General features: G+C 42.0%; 3 protein-coding genes across 7 annotated transcripts; 2 read left to right on the top strand and 1 right to left on the bottom strand.

Moving 5' to 3' along the window:
* The first annotated feature begins 336 nt into the window (after positions 1-336).
* On the top strand, positions 337-5,814 carry tmco6 (transmembrane and coiled-coil domains 6). 2 transcript variants are annotated; one of them, XM_035162118.2, is made up of 13 exons: positions 337-532; positions 1,038-1,144; positions 1,234-1,346; positions 1,903-2,086; positions 2,197-2,301; positions 2,831-2,922; positions 3,066-3,182; positions 3,319-3,430; positions 3,928-4,108; positions 4,235-4,329; positions 4,481-4,648; positions 5,075-5,209; positions 5,302-5,814. In XM_035162118.2, the coding sequence occupies exons 1-13, from the start codon at positions 442-444 to the stop codon at positions 5,317-5,319; spliced, it is 1,518 nt and encodes a 505-aa protein (XP_035018009.1). In that variant the 5' UTR covers positions 337-441; the 3' UTR covers positions 5,320-5,814. The 2 variants fall into 2 exon arrangements, with proteins under 2 accessions (XP_035018009.1, XP_035018008.1); XM_035162117.2 differs by having other exon boundaries at positions 3,316-3,430.
* Positions 5,815-6,436: 622 nt separating this feature from the next.
* Positions 6,437-12,172, top strand: LOC118112536. 4 transcript variants are annotated; one of them, XM_035161903.2, is made up of 9 exons: positions 6,437-6,574; positions 7,581-7,758; positions 8,305-8,358; positions 8,508-8,665; positions 8,829-8,939; positions 9,558-9,614; positions 9,727-9,873; positions 10,011-10,124; positions 11,118-12,172. In XM_035161903.2, the coding sequence occupies exons 2-9, from the start codon at positions 7,593-7,595 to the stop codon at positions 11,169-11,171; spliced, it is 861 nt and encodes a 286-aa protein (XP_035017794.2). In that variant the 5' UTR covers positions 6,437-6,574; positions 7,581-7,592; the 3' UTR covers positions 11,172-12,172. The 4 variants fall into 4 exon arrangements, with proteins under 4 accessions (XP_035017794.2, XP_047196598.1, XP_035017795.2 ...); XM_035161905.2 differs by having other exon boundaries at positions 6,513-6,736; XM_047340642.1 differs by lacking the exon at positions 8,829-8,939 and having other exon boundaries at positions 6,507-6,736.
* A 1,388-nt stretch (positions 12,173-13,560) lies between these two features.
* Positions 13,561-17,830, bottom strand: aldob (aldolase b, fructose-bisphosphate). Its single transcript, XM_035162279.2, has 9 exons — positions 17,685-17,830; positions 16,144-16,256; positions 15,849-16,054; positions 15,703-15,757; positions 15,292-15,452; positions 15,112-15,195; positions 14,817-14,991; positions 14,078-14,277; positions 13,561-13,797 (listed from the first exon to the last, which is right to left on the bottom strand). Exons 2-9 carry the CDS (start codon positions 16,253-16,255, stop codon positions 13,702-13,704), a joined length of 1,089 nt encoding a protein of 362 aa, XP_035018170.1. The 5' UTR covers position 16,256; positions 17,685-17,830; the 3' UTR covers positions 13,561-13,701.
* Positions 17,831-19,391: the final 1,561 nt, after the last annotated feature.

Below are 19,391 nucleotides of genomic sequence, written 5' to 3'. Positions count from 1 at the left end.
GTAGGTAGGTAGGTAGGTAGGTAAGTGGATGCATATATAGATTGATTGATAGGTTGATGGGTAGGTGGATGGATGGACAGATAAAATAGATGGGTGGGTAGGTAAGTGGATAGATAGATAGAAAGATAGATAAATGGATAGATAGATTGGTGGGTAGGTGGATAGATGGATATATATATAAATATATGCGTAGGTAGATAGATAGATAGATATTCATAGATAAATAGACTTAAAAAAAACCATCTTTCTATACAATACTGATTAGTCTCCCATAAGAACCCGCTGGGTGGCGCTGCAGCAGCTGTCAAAGGGCAGAGGAGACAGAAGAAGAATGTCACAGCCAATCATCATCACTGGTGAAATGCATCAGCCCTGATCACAACATGGCGAGCTGAGCAGTGTTTACATTCAGCCTGTGGCCCAAGCGGAGCAGGAGCGAGGATGTGGAGGCTGAACAGAGTTCGTCACAAAGCGGGTCGACAGGGCGGCAGCTCGGAGGAGGCCCGCTTGAAGAGGAGGGAGCACGAGAAAGGTTTGTTCCTAATGTCGCTGTGTTTTTAACCTAAAGTCCGTGGTGGTGGTGAAGGTTAGAATAAAGAGAAGCTAAAGACCAATTCATGCTTCTGTTACAGTTGAAGCTTATTTACAAGAAAGGGAAGCAAGCTAAACATATTTGTGTAAAAACTAGTAAGTGTACGCGATATACAGTATGTACATGCTAATGGTAAACTAGCATTTGTTTCACAGTATTTGCTCAAATGAAGATTAAACAATCATCCACAGTGTTTAATACCAGACGATAACACATCACCTATATATAGCAATTTATTAGACTATACTTAAATATAAATTCATATTTGTTTTTTAACACTAATCTGATGCATCCTCCAGCGACTGTGACATTTGTGTAGTAAACAATAATGACAGCTTTCTCCATGAACTTGACAAATTGATGGCTTGTGGAACATCTTGACAATCAACAACCAAGTACAAGCTGCTTTAATTTCACTGAAGTTTATCCATGTTTGTTGCTGTAGCACTGAGACAGGCCCGCAGAGACAGACAGCTGGTGAGCAAGAGGCTCCTGCTGAATGAGGATGAGGAACAGCCGGAGGTCACCATGGACACCATGTCAGGAGAACAGGTGACAGAGAGAGATGAAAGATTATTTGTTCGGTATTTTCATTAAATGAAGGATTGAGTGAGATTTGAACCTTGTGCTCAATTCCCCAGGACGTGGTCAGCTTGCTCTACAAACTTCAACACAGCGGGCCTGAGAGGGAGACCCACCTGAGAGCCCTGAGTAACACTCTCCGTGGCCCTTCAGCACAGCTCAGCTTCATCAAGTACAGTGGTGTCGCCGCATGAAAGCCGCTTTCAGACATGAACCCCGGAAAATGTCCAGAAACCTGGGTCCAGACATTTTTGCCTTTAACATATGAAGAACGTAGCAGGAGATTGTCGGGGTCACATACATTCACAACACCAATCAGGCTACTGGGTGGAGCACGCAGGGGCCAGGACATGACATATAAAACCTGGTGCGGATATTACACTTTTTCTCTCACAGCACAGCAACACTGGAGTCGGCTCTTAACACCAAAAGCTCTCGAATCTCATTGTCTTTCCAAGTTGACGTCTGCGTCTTCTTCATGTGCCTTCTCTTTTTCATCCTGGGATATTTTTCACCCACTTGCTAGCTGTGAATTTTCTGCAGATTTTCCTGCTTTATTCTTAGATGGGCTCCAGACAGTTTTCGTGGGGGCTATCAGGAAACATTTTGGAAAATGTCTGGACTTCAGAGCATGTCTGAAAGCAGCTCAAATCATCTAAAGTGACACTATTGTTTGCTTTCTTTAATCTCTATCATGTGACATGTCTGTGTATCTTTCTTCTTTTAAGGCAGGAGAATAGTATGCATCTGCTGGTCAGTCTCCTCACTGGCTCTAATGCTCAGTGCCGTCTCCATGCTGTCCGCTGTCTTCATGAGCTGTCTCACTCTCCCCACACCAATGTGGCCCCAGCCTGTCTGCCTGCCACCCCTTACCTGCTCACCTACCTGTCTGGCCAGAGCACCAAGTTCACTGTTAGTAGCTACTCATAGCAGACAGTGTGTAATATTATCAACTTATCATGAAGTTATTATTATTTATTGTTTTACTTTGTGTGTGTGTGTGTGTATTCTTGTGTACACAGGAGCTGTGTCTCTACACGCTGGGTAATTTATTCCCAGACAGTGATATTGTGAAAGAGAAACTCCTGGCCCAGGGAATCATACCAGCTCTGGCCAACTGCCTAGAGGTAACCGAACAACATTCATTGGTCCTTAACATAGTAAAAGCACCTCAGGTGGAAGCGAGGAGTCCTTGTCCTCCTGTTTTTGTGGTTGAGTTATTGGAAAAGTATCTGTGAATTGTCGCAGCACCTGTGCTCCTGCAGCTGTCAATGTGTTTTCTCATCAATGACGTGCCGATCAAAAGCTAATGCATTGTGGCACTTTATATACAAGCAGCAGAGCCACTAAGAACGTATTCATTGCTGGCTACTTTTTTCTTTACATGATTGATTTGGATGTACCAGCTAGTTTTGTGACAGTTAATTGAGCAGAAGGGAAGTGGTCAAATGTGGTATTATCAAATTTCACAATAAAATCAATCCTTGCGGCTGACTAGTTTCGATATAATCTTTAGATGTAAAAATTCTGTTGTACTCAACCCAGTGCAGGACTCTACTTCACTGTGTCTTTGGTAATATGTCAGTAAATGTCATAGAAAGTAAATTAAAATCTGATTGTGATTATCACCTAAACTGGTGATTTTTCTGTGTCCAGAACCAGAGACATAATCTGTCAGTGGTGGAGGCGGTGGGGTTCACCCTCTCTCAGCTTCTCCAGGCCAAAGATGCAGCAGAGAAAATAATCCCGTAAGCACTCTTAACTGCACGCCAACTCATCTCTCAATTTTCTACTGCTCTATTACAAATTTTTTAAATCACTTATTTTGTCAGGCTATACTGTCATTAGATGCTGTCCTCAGTTGTGCAATGAGCTTCCTCTGTGTCTGCAGGCAGGTCCTGGCCTCCAGTTTACCTACACAATTGCTATCAGTCCTGACTCCAGACCAAAACTTTGGCCTTGCACCTGCTATTGAGTGTGCGTGGTGTCTCCACTACCTGGCATGCAGGTAGGATATTCTCAGCAAGTGTCAACCGTCTGTTTATATTTACAGACAAGATGTCATTGCTTCACAAACAATGTGATTTCACTGATCATAATAACAAGGATCTGCCTCTCTTCTCTTCTTATCCTATCTGAAGCAGTGAGGACAACAGAGAGCTGTTGGCTCGTGGGGCCCTGCTGCAGTGCAGTTCTTTGTTATTGTCACTAGGTGATGCTGTCGCTGAAGGAAAGAAAGAAGAAGGAATGGAGTTGGTAAGGACGTTAATGGATCAAATACAGCATTTCATAATCGGTTTTATCGGTTTTAACTCCCTTGCTTTGTTGTTTGTTTGGTTTTGTTTGCATTCTTGAAACATATAATGTGTATCAGCACCTTTATCACAAGTATATCTTATGTTTTCATATTTTGGTTCATGTCAATGAGGTATGACAATCAGCTTGCTGAAACTTGTTTGAGGCAGGTAAACAATCAGTTATTTATATTTTAAAAAAGATTGTTTTCTTTATGCATTAATGTCGTGGTATGACTTTCCTGATTGGTGCGTTTAAGAAAGGGCACTTCTTGAGATTAGTTATTGATAACAGCGCTATATTTAAAAGTTATCAACCTGAACACATTTTTACCTTGATTTCTTTTTTCATATTAAGGGCAGGAAAACCGCCTATGCATGTAACTATACATCATTAAAAATCCTTCAGTTAAAATATGAAAACCTGTTAATGGTCTTTTATGTGTTGTGCATCTTCAGCTTGTCTGTCCTGTGCTGCGGTGTGTGGGAAACCTCCTGTCCCTCTGCCCAGTGGACAGCCTGAGCACTCAAGTAGGCGACGTACGACTTGCGGCTGCTGTGTGTGTTCTTCTTCAGGCCTACCCACACACCCAGCCAGCCTTGGCCAGGGAGAGCGCCTGGGTCCTCAACAACCTCACAGGTAAGACTGCTCTGTCACTGTTTCGTGCCCAACTTCATTTTTTTTAGAATTTGCGGGGAGGGTTTCCTTCTTTTCCCACCTGGGGATGATTTATTCCAATGCCTTTCCCATCAATTTCTGTTCCAGCTGCCTCCAGTGATTTCTGCTCTGCTCTGCTCTCTCTCAACTTGGTCCCTGGACTTATCCAGCTTCTGCCTTTCTCTCAAGGCATAAATACAATGGTAAGTGAAAGCAAAGGCCAAACTTTGCTTTTGTAATATTTCTCCACAGTGGCAGATGATGGTCACATTATAGTTTTTATTTGAGCCCTGTCTTCCTCACACTCTTGCACAATGTTACACCTAATCTCACTGGTCTGTGTCATCTTGTCAGGTCCTCAGAGTTCTAGCAAACATCGCCCACAAAAAAAAGGAGTTCTGTGTCCAGCTGGCCCAGCTTGGATTGGTGTCTACACTCTGTGCAACACTTAAGATGGCTGACCAAGAAATGGTGACCCTCAGTCTGGAGGTCCTCTTCATGCTGGTCCTCAGCACACAGCAGGTAAGAAAGGCTCCTCACCTTAGAAGACACTGTCAAAAATGCCAACTTGAAGTATTGTCAGTGCAAAAAGCAAAACACTACAGTTGAGTCAGTTGTTGGTTCTACCTCTATCTTCGATGTGTTGTAAACAAAAACATGTCTGCAGCAGAATTTATACACCACATCCTGCCTTCTTCAAAGCTCTAACCAGGCAACTCCCCTCACCTGAATGTTCCTGACATTTTCCTGTTGTTGTGAATGTGTCTGACTTAAATATCCTGCTGCGTTCCGCAAATGTAAAAGGAAACCTCCATAAGATGTTCATGTCTGAAAATGGCCTACGTGAAACAACTAATGCGATTATGCCGATTAGCTTTTATTCAGCACCTGTATTTGTAACATCTAACAACTGAGATCTCATAGATGCTGGTTGCTCTTTCCTTTTAGGTGGCGGACGAGTTTGTGAGGCTTGGTGGAGTTTCACTGTTAGAAGCCATTCAGTACAATAGTGAAGGAGAGATGAGGCGAAGAGCAGCATACCTCCTGGAGCACCACCTACTGACTCACTCGTCAGACCTCACAGTAAAGACTTTTATTCTTACAGATTTTTCTGTTTGTTGAATTTAGACTAATTCAAAATTCAATAATGACTAATTTGATCTGGTGTTTTGTAGGTGGACAACGTCCCGTGATGCTGAGTTCACACACACACACACACACACACACACAGGATACAGTGAGGCCATGTGGACACACCTAATGATACAGGACAACATCTTTATACTTTCACTTGTGTGTGCTGAGAAAGAGATGCTATTTTTATATTTAACAATGATGATGTTTTACCATTGGATATCAGTGTTGTTACTAATGGTATTTTAATAACTGTAACAATGAAGTACATTTTTTTTTATACCTCTAGATTTACACTCAATCACAAACCTTTTCCTAAAATTGAATGAGAGACAGTAAAGAATAGTACTTATGCACAATAATGTGACTATATGTATAACTGTAGAGGACTTATTGAAATGAAAGCTGACTGTAAATATCTGGAATGAGGGAGATGAAAACTACCTTTTTGTGATGCTGGTGATGATCATGGATTTTAGATATCAGCCAAAAAATCCAATGCAATTTTACATTTATCAAATATACTAATAAACATCTTGAGAAAAAACATGAAATTGTGGTTTTGTGATCATTTCTGACGATATTTTAGTTTTTAATCTCAGGTTGAGGGGACCTAGTTTGCTTCTTTTTTTTTTTACTTTCAGGTAAAATAGGAAAAATAATAGAGGTAATATACAGAAGCCATTGCATTCACAGACATGCACATCTCGTAATAAAGATTTGAGTCACCACCAAACCGGTTTGGATGCATTTCAAATGCATACATTTATATCCATGAAGCATCCTGTGTTGGTTTAACTGCTCCTGTAGGAAGAGAGCGAACTCCAGGACACAGACTGGACTTTCCTCCTGAACAATCCCAACGACTCGACACTCCTGTGCACTGTTGACATACTAATATTAATGCCATCTTCATTTTTAAGAAACATTAATATTTCCCAGTACTCAAACACTTCACCCACCACCTCCAGTGGCATGGTGATGAGGAGATGAGTGGATTTTCATTTCTGGGTGAACTATCCCTTTAACCTGGAACGTGTGTATTTGGACACGTGGCCCAGGTACAGGGACACACATCCAGCAGATAGAGGGACAAACACCCAGCAGATAGAGGAATCCAGCAGAGAGGGCAGAAAGAGGACACACATCCAGCAGATAGAGGACACACCCAACAGATAGAGGGACACACACCCAACAGATAGAGGGACACACATCCAGCAGATGGAGGGACACACACCCAGCAGATAGAGGGACACACCCACTGTTGCGACGGAAGATTTCCTCTGTTCGCCTTTGCCACAAGCAGCCGTGTGTGTGTGTGTGTGTGTGTGTGTGTGTGTGCGCGCGCGCCACTTCACCGAGGACTGTTTCACCAACAGATTCCGGCATGAGGCTGGATTTGCGGCCAGGCTTCTGCTGAGAGACGGGGCGGATCCCTCTGTAAAGGGCCGCGATGAAGACCCGGAATTAAAACCCGTTAGTGACACATATCAGTTCAATATTTGTTCTCTATTAAGAGTCGGTCAAAATATCTCCTGGATAAAGTTTCAGCACAGACGGCGTTGTAGCTTGTAGCACGTTAGCTCCCGCAGCTAAGTTGGGTAAAGTTGGCGCAGCTAGCTGTTAGCTAACTGTGATTTGCACACAACAGTGCAGCCGAGTCATGCACCAAACAATGTTTACAGTCTTTCTTTTTTTTTTTAACCCATTAAAGTCCTGGTGTTATTTAAACATCTTTGACGAATCTAGAACCATCCCTCAAAGTTTTGTATTCATCCAGTTGTTTGGAAATTAGAAGCAACTCATGAAACCAGCTCGACTCGCTAACGAGGAGCTGTTGTTGTTTTCTAACGTGAATGGAAGAAAATAAATAATTGTCAGTGAGAGTGGAGATGGAGACGCAGCTCAGAGTGTAGCTAGCTCCATGACATCCACAGGCAAATACTCATCATTACTCAGACCACCTATTGGCAGCACGTGAGAAACGTTCACTCTCCATGTCTGGAGTAAACATGTGAAAAAAAGGATCCACCCTCCTCCTGCTGCAGCTGCTGATACAAGACAATAACACGATGACTTTCACCAGCACGTTAATCATTGCAAAGTCACTGCCCAAACTGCCAGTACACCAGGAAGTGGCAGAGCCAACCTATCAGGGGAAGCACTCCTGTCGGAAATCCTCAGTTATCTGCTGCCATTTATTTTACTGGTGGATCCTTCACCGAAGTCGCAAAAGTGTTATAGAAACTCAAGGGTGTGAATCCAAGTCTGACTTTTGTTAAACAATTACATTTAAAGTTTGCTCTGCTGTTGTGTTTAGGTCTGCAGAGCCATGAGTCTTCAGATGTTCCAACATGACACCTTCAGGAGACATGCTAGGATGTTTCTGGAACCTGCAATCAATCACAAATGGAAAAAGGAACAGCAGACCATGTTTGAGGAACTGAAACAAAAGAACAAAATTGCAGTGGTTGGAGATGTGAGGGCAGACTCACCAGGTGATGAATAAAACATGAATAATTCAATGGTTTTACATCAGTGTTAATATTTCACATGCAAATTGCTGTTTTTGTGAAAATCTATTAAATATAAGATATTCATAATTTTCTTCCAAAAATAAGGAGTGTCTGGTGGTGAACAAATGGTTGCTCGGCATCAAAAATTTAATTTACTGGACAGCGACTTCCTCAAAGTCTGGACCAGAGAAGGTTGTGAAATGGAAGTCCATCGTCAACCACATCCAGAATGTCCACACCCATAGAGATACAAAATGATGTCAATGAAATAAAGCGTTCCTCATTTAACACAATGAGATCATCGCTGGCTTCAACCCAGGGAGACAGTTTTGATATCTGTTTGACATCGAAACAGTGTATTCATGTGCCTGTATATACACACAGATCTCAGTAGGATTTAGCTCTGATTTAGTGGCTTTAGTGTGGAACAGCCTCGGCCTGCAACTTCCCAAAGTGTCCAGCTCCTCCCCTTCATGAAGAAAAAAAGAAAAAGTCTCAGATTTCCTCACTTCCTCTTTCCACCCTCAGCATTCTCTTCCCGTTATCTTTCACACTCCTCCTCTGCATTACAACTAAAACAAGGTGGGTCACTTCATGTTTTTGCTCAAACCCCTGCAATCTTCTGCACACTACTTTTTTGCCTGCAGCACTGTGGCCTGTCTGGAGTCATTCTGCTTTACCACAGTATTCATCTGGTTCGATTAACTCTTGCTCTCTACTCCCACGGCCAGACACAGCGTATATAGTTTTACTGGCAATGGAGGGCCCTGAGCCAACAACTAGAGCGACAGCAACAGGACAAGATGGGAACCAGGCGGCGGACCAGAAGGTGCTGATGACCAGCAAACCCCTGCATCGATTTATCCGGAAGGAGCCCAAGGCTCTTGGGGTAGGACATCAAACATTGCAGGGCCACACGGAGCTGAGATCATGGACAGTTATAGTCACTCATGCTCTACGTCTTATTCATCAGTAGATTTACACAGAGCCACGGTACAAGTGTCACTCTGCTGTAGGTACAGTCAATGCCTCCTTCCTCTTCTCCTTTCTAGATTGTCATTCTGATCTTTGGCTGCGCAGAGATCCTGATGGGATTTCATCTGACCTCTGAAAGTGTGCACACCTCTGGTTCATTCTACATCCCCTTCTGGCAGGGAATTCTGGTACTTAACACTCAAGTGTTTACCAGTCACATGCTGAAAATGGAGAGATAGTGTACTTGAATGGTTGAATATTCACTAATAACATTCACTTAATCACCAATTCAATGTATAGTTAAGAGAAGCACCTAAAATCCCTTGAAAACTGGGTGATCTTCATTTGTTATCTTTCCAAGATTAAGATGCAAAGTTTGATACCACTCTTTTATTTCATGTATGGTAATGGTGAAAGGACAAGCAACCAGTTTTCAAGCTTTACATGAAGACTGGAAACAGGAGTAAAACATTTAACCTGGCTCTGTAGGAAGATAAACTCTGTCTACCAAAGCGGACAACACATCACATACATGTCTCTGCTGGTTGTCTGGCAACCTCACGATGATATTACAAATTTTTTAGTCATAGTTTCCGGACAAGAAAGTGTCACATGTTGGTTCTGTTTTGTCAAATGACAAAATACACTTTCCAGTACAGATGAGCTTTGTTTTTTTTTGTTTTGTTTTTTGACAAAGTCTTAAACTTGATGTGTGATCTAAGATGATATGTCATGCATTTGTCAACAAATATTTGTGAATGACAGGAGAACATGATGCTCATGGTGTTTTGGTTGTGTTTTTTAAGTTTCTTGTCAGTGGAAAACTGTCTATCTACACCGAGATACATCCATCCAAGAAGATGGTAGGCATATTTGTGCTTTTATGTCAAAATGATGTATTTTATTGTGTCACCCATCAGTCTTTCTTTCTTTTCTCAATGACCCATTTAATTTTGTTGAACTCATCTTTCCCAGGTGACCGTGTGTTTGGCCATGTATGTGGTTTCCCTCTTAGGGGCCGTAATCTCCATTGGTTTCAGGATGTACTGCTTATCCCATGTAGGCTACCTTAAATACAGGGCAAGACACGCAGTGGACCAGGAATGGGCCCAAAACAGAATTGTGAGTTACAGCACGGTTGGTTGGTTTGTTGGTTGGTTGGTTGGTTGGTTGGTTGGTTGGTTGTTTTGACTAAATAGATGAGATTGACATTTTCACAGTGTATGACTAACCCCCCCTTTCACTTTCTAACACTTTAGGAACAGCTGTTTGGTGTTGAAGGCTTACTGTTCACGTCCTCTCTGTGTGCGGCAGGGATCCTCATCTTCTTGTCTTCTGTCGCACGTTTAGCACTGAAATCCACAAACACGCAGGTAATTTTCTTTTCTTTTTTTCTGAAATTGTATCTAAAAAAAGCGTTGCCCACTGAGATTAGAATTGAATTAACCCCTTTGGAGGGAGATGTTTTTCTGAACCAGCACAGAAGTTCCAGACAACCAACACAAATGCACAAAGAATAGGTGGAAACAGCAAATATTAGAGCTATATTTATCCATTCATTAGGGAGCTGGAGCCAATCCCAACTGACATTAGGTGAGAGGTGGGGTACACCCTGGCCATGACACCAGTGTATTGCAGGCCCAACATATAGAGTCAAACAACCATTCACTCTCACATCTACACGTATGGTCAATTTACCGTCTCCAATTAACCTCAATCTGCATGTCTTTGGACTGTGGGAGGAAGCCTGAGTACCTGGAGAAAACCCACACAGACACAGGAAGAATATAAATAGGGACCCAGGTGGAACAGGGATTCAAACCAGAACCTTCTTGCTACTTTTTGGTGCCCTAAACGTTTGTTTTCCTCCTCTCACATGCTGTAAATATGATCCCCAGATGTGGTTGATAGGGTGAAATTGAGACTTATCACAGTAATATCCGTGTGACTCACAAGGTCCTTCATATCATAACTAGAATCTTAGTATTTTGGCCTTGATTGGCAGCAAAAACATTTAGGTCCAGACCGACAACATATGACAGAAAACCAAATATATAGGTCAGAATTAATTACAAATGTTTATTTAAAATAATGTATACAATTTCTAATACAATCTTGTATCATATTTCATCATATAAACAAACTAATTTAGACCTAAAAACAGCTCAAGAGCAACTTAAGTAAAACCAATAATTTCACGAGACTCACACATACATTTATAAAATAACCAGAGACATCAGCAGCCAGAGGAAGCCAGATGTCAATTATCACAACTATATCTTATACCAGTTTTGTGTCAGTCATCATTTCATCGCCTTCTTGTTTCCCTGCTCTCTAACCGGCCTCCACTTCAATATCTCCAACAGGTTATTGTCAGGTGCACCCCGGCGCCAGCACAGAGTGACGCAACACCGAACTAAGATCAGTCTTTTCCAATCATTAGTCTACTAATATTTCATATTGTTTTCCTGCAGTTCACGTAAACATATCACAATTCTCTACAATATATTACATGTGAATGATACACCACCTAGTGGCTTTTATTGTACGTTACATTACAACTCGACAGTATGTGTAACAGTGTATAGTGTAACCACAGATGTCTGACAAGAAAGAAATGCATTACTAAACCACATTTGCTTTTTGTAAAACCTTTTTTGAATGCACTTATTAAGGGGAACACAGTTACCACTAATATATCCAGGAAGGCTTAAGTGTACTTACTGTATAAACACTTAACGTTATTACATTAACCACACTGCACATTAGACTTTGAATCAAAGCCTGAAAGTTAACACTCTTACACAATGTTATATCACCTAATGTTATAGTGATAGGTTTAAAGGGAAGACATATATTTACATTGCAGTAAGTAGGTGTTAGTACCTTTTGTGTTTGCTCCACAATCACATGAAATCCAACCATGAAGGTTTTTAATCTAAACATATCCACCCAGTAAGAGTTTCAACAATGTATTGTGGACACTTTGATATTTCTGATCAGATGCATCATTACTGCAGTATGTTCAGTGTTTGGGCCGACTGTGATTTAAACATCATCTGTGTGATCCTCTTATGTACATTTAGCCCAAAGACAAATAATATACAATCATAATCAAAACATTTGGTATATTGGAATAAATTTGGGTTAGAATCTGCTTGCAGATTGTTCATGCTCAATGTTAGCATATTCCTAGCTTAGCATTTGATGAACATGTTTCTATAGTTCAAGATGTTCATCGACATGACTGTGATATAATGAGCCTAACTGCAAACCTGTTGCCATCTTTTGCCTGTGAATGTGTGAAGAACAGATTTGGGCGGGGGTCACTTTTAAAGTAGCTTTAGCTCTTAACTATATTTGATGCAATAAATGTGATGTATGTTGTTTGTTTATTACAGAATAAAAGATGAAAAAAATGCTCAGCTTGATGATCATAGAATTACTCACATAAATCGTTATGCATAGATAGCACTGATACAAACAGTGCACTGTAGTAAATTGAGGACAGACTCAGTAGTTTTTACCTACATGACCACTTAATAATCATTGATAACATCCCACACAGGTATGTGAATGTGTGCATTTATATATTTGAATAGTTTGACATACAGATGAAAAAAAGCTGATCAGCAGAAGCATTGCTTTGGTTTGTCTGTGTTTTTCAAAAAACAGATTTGTGCCATTCAGACTCTAGACCTGTGGTTGAAGTCTCTAAATGCTTTCATTATTTCTCCACAGCTATTGTGTAAGCAAGTTGGCATCAAATCTATTTCCTTTTCAGACTCCCCTTCTCCATTTCAATCAGCAAACATGACTTTACTCCACATCACAGATCAAATTATTTTTGCTGCAGGGGATTTTGACCTGCATACACACTTAAGGTTTCTACAGGTGTCAACAAGTCAAATTTAAAACTTAAAGTAATGACTGGACTTTAAGACATATGTCAAGTAAGACAGGAAATATCAGAGTCCCAGAATTACTTACACTTCCCCATAATTGAAGATAAGGTGAAATAGTCTATGAGAGAATAAACTTTAAAACGCCATATCTCACACTACATGCAGCGACAGTTGGTACCTATAGTCATTCCCATAACCAGGCCAAGTGTACTGTGATCAATTCTGGCCAGGGTGTTAGTGGACTATCAGTTACATGGTTTTATTAGAGCTTGTTAATATCTAATATCATTGAGAAAGAGTTGAGAGACACACACACACACACACACACACACACACACACACACACACACACACACACACACACACACACACACACACACACACACACACACACACACACACACACACACACACACACACACACACACACACACACACACACACACACACACACACACACACACACACACACACACACACACACACACACACACACACACACACACACACACACACACACACACACACACACACAAAACCAGAAGCAGCAAAATGAAAGTTAACATAATTAAGACCTACCTCTGGTTCAGGTTCGAACATGAAGTCCTACCCCCTAAACATATTATATAATACACAAGTATAGGTAATATACTTAGTATGCAATAGTTTAACATGTTTAAGACTTTCAAAAGCCTAAAATTTAGCTGCACAGCCGTGCATGTTGGGAGTAAGGATGTTCACTGATGCATCAACAGTACATTTAGTCACAGAGATAATCATTTGCTGGTGCTAAAATGTTTCAATCTCCAAGCTCCCACAGACACAATTATGATTGAGGTTGTGAAATGCTCGCAGATCCCCCCCCCCAAAAAAAACCCCACACAAACCACCATGATAAACAACATTTTGGTCACTTAATTTATTTCCAGTCATTTCACTGAGCAAAAGAGTGCAACATCACAAATCTTCCCCTGGTGTTGGTAGTACAGGGGAGACGCGTTTGGTCCATGTGCATTTTTATGAGGAGGTTTAAAGTTCACAGTATTTAATAGACATAGCTGGCCATGTGCAGAGATTGCATGGAGGCTGCGTCAGCTGAGCCGGTGGGCTTGTACTCTCCTTTGGCAGCCAGGCCATTGATCTGCAGAGAGCAGCAGAGGGAGGAAGTTAGGGCAAAGTCAAATCAGCGTGTTAATAATCAGCCAGGTTAGCGGTGCCACATTACTGCAAGACTGAAGAGACAAAAACCTGCTTTCAAACAACAATCACTGACCACTCACTGTTAAGTTGTGTAATGCAAGATAAGAGTTATTTAGTATACAGTTCTGTGCACAGTCCACCACTACAAACTGATAAGTGAGAATTATTTATTGGTGTTAATTGGTCATCAGTAACAGCCATCCGTGCCCTTGGAGACTTACCTTGGCCCTGGTGGAGAAAGCTTCCTGTGAGGCTGCCTTGTTGGCAGCTTTGCCCTCCCAGGCTGCAAGAGCAGAGGCCTGGAGTGCACGGCCGTAAGAGAAGGTCAGCTTCCAGGGGCGGTGGAGGGGCACCTGGTTGATGGCGTTCAGGTTGAGAGACGCCTGCTCCTCACTCTGGCCTCCAGACAGGAAGCAAATGCCTGAAGACACAAAGGACATGTTACATGTATTTAATTTACTGAAAAACCTGGTTGTCCACACATTTCTTAGGCCCGGTTCAGACCTGGTGTTAACTAACAGACTAGCTTTGGGCTATAGTCCAAGTTTACAGATGTGTCTGATGATGTTTGTGTGTCTGTGCGAATGAGAGAAGACAGAGTGAGCAGAGTCAGGAGGGACCGAATGAATAGCTATGAAGAAACATTTTCACCAATTTAAGAAAAGCATCAGTCATCATGTGGATCAGTATTGATATTGTGCCGGTGGCCACTAACAAATCAACTGAGAAAAGTAAAACTACGTTTGCTTCACTGTGAAACTGTTCGCAGGTCAGGACATCAGCTGAGTAGGTGGTCCTTCCTATGTTGCACAGGACATCAAAAAGAATGTGGCCACGCGTCCCAAGACCACCTCCGAATGTGGTCCGAGTGATTGGATCTCAGGAGGCTTTTGGGTGCGGCAGATGTTAATACCAGGTCTGAACGGGTTCTTAAACTGGTGCGTAGAGCTGGACTCTCACCTGGCACGGCAGCAGGGACAGTGCGCCTCAGAGCAGTCACTGTAGCCATGGCAACCTGCTGAGGGGTGTACTTAATGGTGCAGGAATGTCCAGCGGTGACCATGTTGGGCTTCAGCAGAGTGCCCTCCAGGTACACATGGTGATCAGACAGAGCCTTGTAAACAGCAGCCAGCACCTGAGGAGTCAGATTTTAATAAGAGACATGATTTAAACCATCATCTGCTGGGAAACTAAATATATTTTACTGCTGGTGATCTTGTAATTTGGAAAACTAAGCCAGAGATGATGGTCCGACCTTTTCTGAGACATACTGGCAGCGCTTCAGGTCATGGTCTCCGTCGGGCAGAATCTCTGGCTCCACAATGGGCACCAGGCCATTCTGACGGAGTACATACAGTCACGTTAGGATGAGTGCCATACAAACAAATAACACTGAGCAAGATTAATTCCTCTTCCTCCATGCAAAAACACACACCTGTTGGCAGATGCTGGCATATCTGGCCAAGACATTGGCGTTCTCTGCGATGGCGAGAGCTGATGGGCAGCCATCAGAGATCTTCAGCACGCACCTCCACTTGGCGAAGTCGCAACCGTCCTTCTTGTACTGGGCGCAGCGCTCCGAGAGGCCGTCAAGACCTGTAAGAAACGCTCAGTTACTGAATATTGGCGGGTTCACATACAGCAGGTGTCTATAGTGTATGGTTTTTCACATCACTTTAAAAAGCAGAACAGGTCAATCCAAGTTGTTCATGATTGAATATGCTATTGCAATCGTTTTCAATACAGAGGTTCTAATTCAGGTGCTAATATGTGCACAATTTGCTAAAAACATTTAAACATTGATAAAGAAAAATGGTTTTCTCTCCAGGTTTTGCATCTTTGTTACCTTGTGTGGTGGTCTCTCCATCGGTTCCATTCAGACCAGCTGTGCCTTTGTCCACCTGAAGAAACACAATCAAAAACACATCAATTAGTCTCTAGAGCTCCACATGGGAAAAACCCCAAAATGTGTCCTGTCAGCTGCATTGTGACCTTGATGCCAACAACGATGCCTTTGTCCTTGATGACTTGGGGGAAGAGCTTGCCGCTGTCCGCCTTCTGGTAGAGCGTCTCGTGGAAGAAGATGATCCCACCCACGCAGTTGGAGTCAACGGTGGAGAAGAGAAGGTCGCGGAAGTAGCGGCGGTGCTCCTCGTTGTTCTCCACGTTGATCTTCTGGAGGCGGTTTCCCATGGTTCCTTGAGATAAGAGGGCGAGGAGTTTATTTCAGACACTAGCTCTGCAGTCACTTTTCACAGAAAAAAAAATGAAATCACTTGAGGCTCACCCGTTGATTCATCTGCTGCCAGGATCCCCTTTCCTGGAGCCACGATCCTCTGAGCAATCTCAGACAGCTCCTTCTTCTGCTCCGGAGAGAGGGATGGGAACTGATGAGTCATCCTGGAAAAGACAAGACAGGTTTTCTCACTGACAGGTTCAGAAACTCCTCAGCGCTGTAGTAAGTATGAGGAAGATCTGATCTTTTTCTTCCACTATCAAACACAAAGGCCTGTGACATCACACCTCTGTTGCGTCACCTCTGTAAATATTTGTCCTGCATGGTGGAACTTTGGCCTTTCAAAACAGATAAGTTCTGCCGCTTGATGTGCAAAAGAAGTTCACAGTTCACTTCTGAAGATTATGGGCAGCACTATTCAATAAGTGATCGTTTGGAGGAGGGCGACAACAGGCGGATGTTTGTTTTACTCCGTGTATTTGCAGAAAGCAAAGTCATGCTGCTGCAAGAGTCAGCAGAGACAATTGACGTACAGCCAGTGGTGAACAGTAACTAAGTACATTTCTTTAACTTCTGTACTCAGAAAAAGAAAAAAGGGTATTTATACTTTTTACTCCACTACGTTTGTCTAACAGCTTTAGCTACTTTTAAAGATGTCCGTCTAAACCATGCATCTCCAGATGTGTTGGTGGTGAACGTTTGCAATGAACGTTTCTTTTACGTAATAAGAAAATCGTAAATCAACACTTTCAAAAGCTTCTTGGATCAGCTGGAAAATGCATAGTCACAAAGCTGAAAAGCAGTATTTTCAAAGCATTTTAGAGTAAATTCACAATGGACGCAGCAGCACAGGGGGAAAATGCAGCAAGAATGAAAACAGAAATACTATACACAATAAAAGTAGAAATATTTATATATAAGAGACTGATTATACAGGCAAATTATACAGAAAGGGATCAATGTTGTGTAATTGTCCAATTCTTTGTAACATATGATGTGCAATATGTGCAGCAGGTCTTTTTTGAATTATGGGTTTTATGATGTTCTTAGAATATGATGCATTGCTGTAGATTGCACTACCAGGGATATGAAGTACTTCAAATTAGCTCAAACATCTACAGTTGTAAAATGCAACATACACATAAATGCAGCAGGAATATTAAGTAAAACATTTTACTGCACTTAATCATTTTACTTTTTCATACTTTAAGTACATTTTGCTGAAAATACATTTTTACTTTAGTGAAGTTTTGAATGCAGGACTTCTACATGTAAAGGATTGTTTTGAAAGTTTGGAAATTGTTCTTTTGCTCAAGTAAATGATCTGAACCTTTCAAAAGTGATATCACCACCAACCCCTGCTGCAAAAGAAATGATCGATCAGACCGATCGATCAGCGTAAATCGATCACACGGTCTTAACGAGCTGTTCGTCCAGTTCTGAAAACTGTGCAGCTTGGATCAATATTTACACCGCGCAGCTCCTCTGCTGCGCAAACATGAGGAAACTGAAGAGATGCAGACCACTTCTGCAGAAGAGGGCAAGTCAATCTGAAACTTTTTAAAGTGTGCAAGAGAATAACATCTTCTTACCTGAGAGTTGTGATCGAACGGCAACGACAGAAATCGCCTTAGCAGCTTCCCGGTGAGTGAGAAGGCCGAGCCTGGGACCCGGGGCTCTATTTATCGGCTGTTCGGTGGCTACGTGCTGGGGAGGAGGCGCTCGTGATGTGGCGGGGGGCGTGGTGCCGCTGCGTAACGCAATTGGCCCGGCCAGAGGAGCCAGAGAGGGGCGGGTGGTTCCTGTGGTGGTGTGGCATCAATGTGCTCTATTGTGTTCTTTTGTGTGTGTGGACGTTTTTTTGGGGATCATACAGGGAGAGAGAGAATAACAGTGTGTGTGTGTGTGCGTGTGTGTGTTGAGAACAGGAAAGGAACATGATGTTTAGTTCCTCTGGAGAGAAAGGGGAGGTTTGCATCGCTCAGATCTGATACACCTCCTGTTTTTTGCATTCTCTGCAGACTGTTGCAGCTCAAAATGCTGCAAGTCCGGTTTCTTTTGTCCTGCTCAAAGTGTGCATCGCAGCAGCAGATGGGATATAATGCCTGGTTGTCTCGTGTGGGTGTATCGTAACAGTTTGTACTTTCCAGTGCTCTCAACAAAGTCAAGGGGAATGGAGTTGATTCCATTTGTTATGGCCCAGATTTGGCCCACACTGTCATCTGTGCCACAAGTGAGCCAGAGCAATATGCCATGTAAAACCAAATGTGGCCCAAATTTGTTTAGTGCTATTTGGCCCATATTCACCATTTACCATACTTCCACTTTACGTTAACATCCAGATTATTATGCAGATTTTAAACTCAATTTTTTAATCCCTTTTTGTCTGTGGAAATATTTTATATTTCCTTTTGTGCATGCCCTCTTATTCTGATGACTGTTTTTGACTGTCCTCTTTGCTACTGTAGCACAGCAAATTTCACAGCTGTGGGACTAATTATCTTATTTTATCCGATTACATTATATTTGGGCCACATTTGCTATTTTACAAGTGGGCAAACGTGCACAGCCCAAAGTGGGGCTTTGATTAACATAAGGTAGAGGTAATCAGTAAGCCCTGTTTGTTTTTTTTTAATTATTTTTATGCATTTTTTATTTTTCTCTTTGCAAGTAAACAAAATAAAATTCAAAACATGAGATGCAACTGGTTGTAATAAGGTTTGACTACATGTATTAACTTTGATTTCTTTATTTGTCATTATGACCGACTGACTTGGTGCATCTTAAATTGGGATTTTTATTCTGTATAGTGGGAGCTATTTTCTACGCAGTTTCAATGCACTATTACAAGAACATGCTCCCATTCATTTAACAAGTACTCCATTCATTCCAATAACTGGGGCTGAAACTTGTTTTTTTACGCTCTTTTGTTTACCAGCCTCATGCGTCACATTGCTTGTCAGGTATGTGTCCGCGACTGACCTCAGCAGACAGGGATATTTGAACACATGTGCAGGGCTGGATCACACAAATAATGACAAGAGTGCTTTTACACAACCTGGACTCTGCACCCAGTGCAATGTACCTTACAATGCCGCTGATCAGAGTTCAGTCCCTGCCCATGAGTTCCCGTTTACATAAGGACTGGGAGTCGGAACAGTGCAAGATCTTGTCTAGACAAGTTAACTTACTCCCAAAGTATTTGAACTGCATTAAAAAGATTACACAGCAGGAAATGTTAGTGAGCAGCTCATATGGATCAATGGTGTGAGGGCCGTGTACAAAAGTATCTCATCCAT

This window comes from Hippoglossus stenolepis, chromosome 7, assembly GCF_022539355.2.
Source record: "Hippoglossus stenolepis isolate QCI-W04-F060 chromosome 7, HSTE1.2, whole genome shotgun sequence".
Classification (NCBI taxonomy): domain Eukaryota; kingdom Metazoa; phylum Chordata; class Actinopteri; order Pleuronectiformes; family Pleuronectidae; genus Hippoglossus; species Hippoglossus stenolepis.
The sequence above is the reverse complement of the archived record's forward strand: the minus strand, read 5'-3'. Positions and strand labels throughout refer to the sequence as shown.

What these genes read in the sequence shown, in the direction of transcription:
- aldob (XM_035162279.2), bottom strand. Translation starts at nt 16,255, where the DNA reads ATGACTCATCAGTTCCCATCCCTCTCTCCGGAGCAGAAGAAGGAGCTG. An exon ending in ATGCCAGCATCTGCCAACAG is followed by an intron (nt 15,196 to 15,291) that starts GTGTGTGTTTTT and finishes GTACTCCGTCAG; the next exon opens with AATGGCCTGGTGCCCATTGT. An exon ending in TGTCCCTGCTGCCGTGCCAG is followed by an intron (nt 14,278 to 14,816) that starts GTGAGAGTCCAG and finishes TTGTGTCTTCAG; the next exon opens with GCATTTGCTTCCTGTCTGGA.
- tmco6 (XM_035162117.2), top strand. Translation starts at nt 442, where the DNA reads ATGTGGAGGCTGAACAGAGTTCGTCACAAAGCGGGTCGACAGGGCGGC. An exon ending in GCCAGAGCACCAAGTTCACT is followed by an intron (nt 2,087 to 2,196) that starts GTTAGTAGCTAC and finishes TTGTGTACACAG; the next exon opens with GAGCTGTGTCTCTACACGCT. An exon ending in CTCTGGCCAACTGCCTAGAG is followed by an intron (nt 2,302 to 2,830) that starts GTAACCGAACAA and finishes TTCTGTGTCCAG; the next exon opens with AACCAGAGACATAATCTGTC.
- LOC118112536 (XM_035161903.2), top strand. Translation starts at nt 7,593, where the DNA reads ATGAGTCTTCAGATGTTCCAACATGACACCTTCAGGAGACATGCTAGG. An exon ending in TGTGAGGGCAGACTCACCAG is followed by an intron (nt 7,759 to 8,304) that starts GTGATGAATAAA and finishes TTCCACCCTCAG; the next exon opens with CATTCTCTTCCCGTTATCTT. An exon ending in AGGAGCCCAAGGCTCTTGGG is followed by an intron (nt 8,666 to 8,828) that starts GTAGGACATCAA and finishes TCTCCTTTCTAG; the next exon opens with ATTGTCATTCTGATCTTTGG.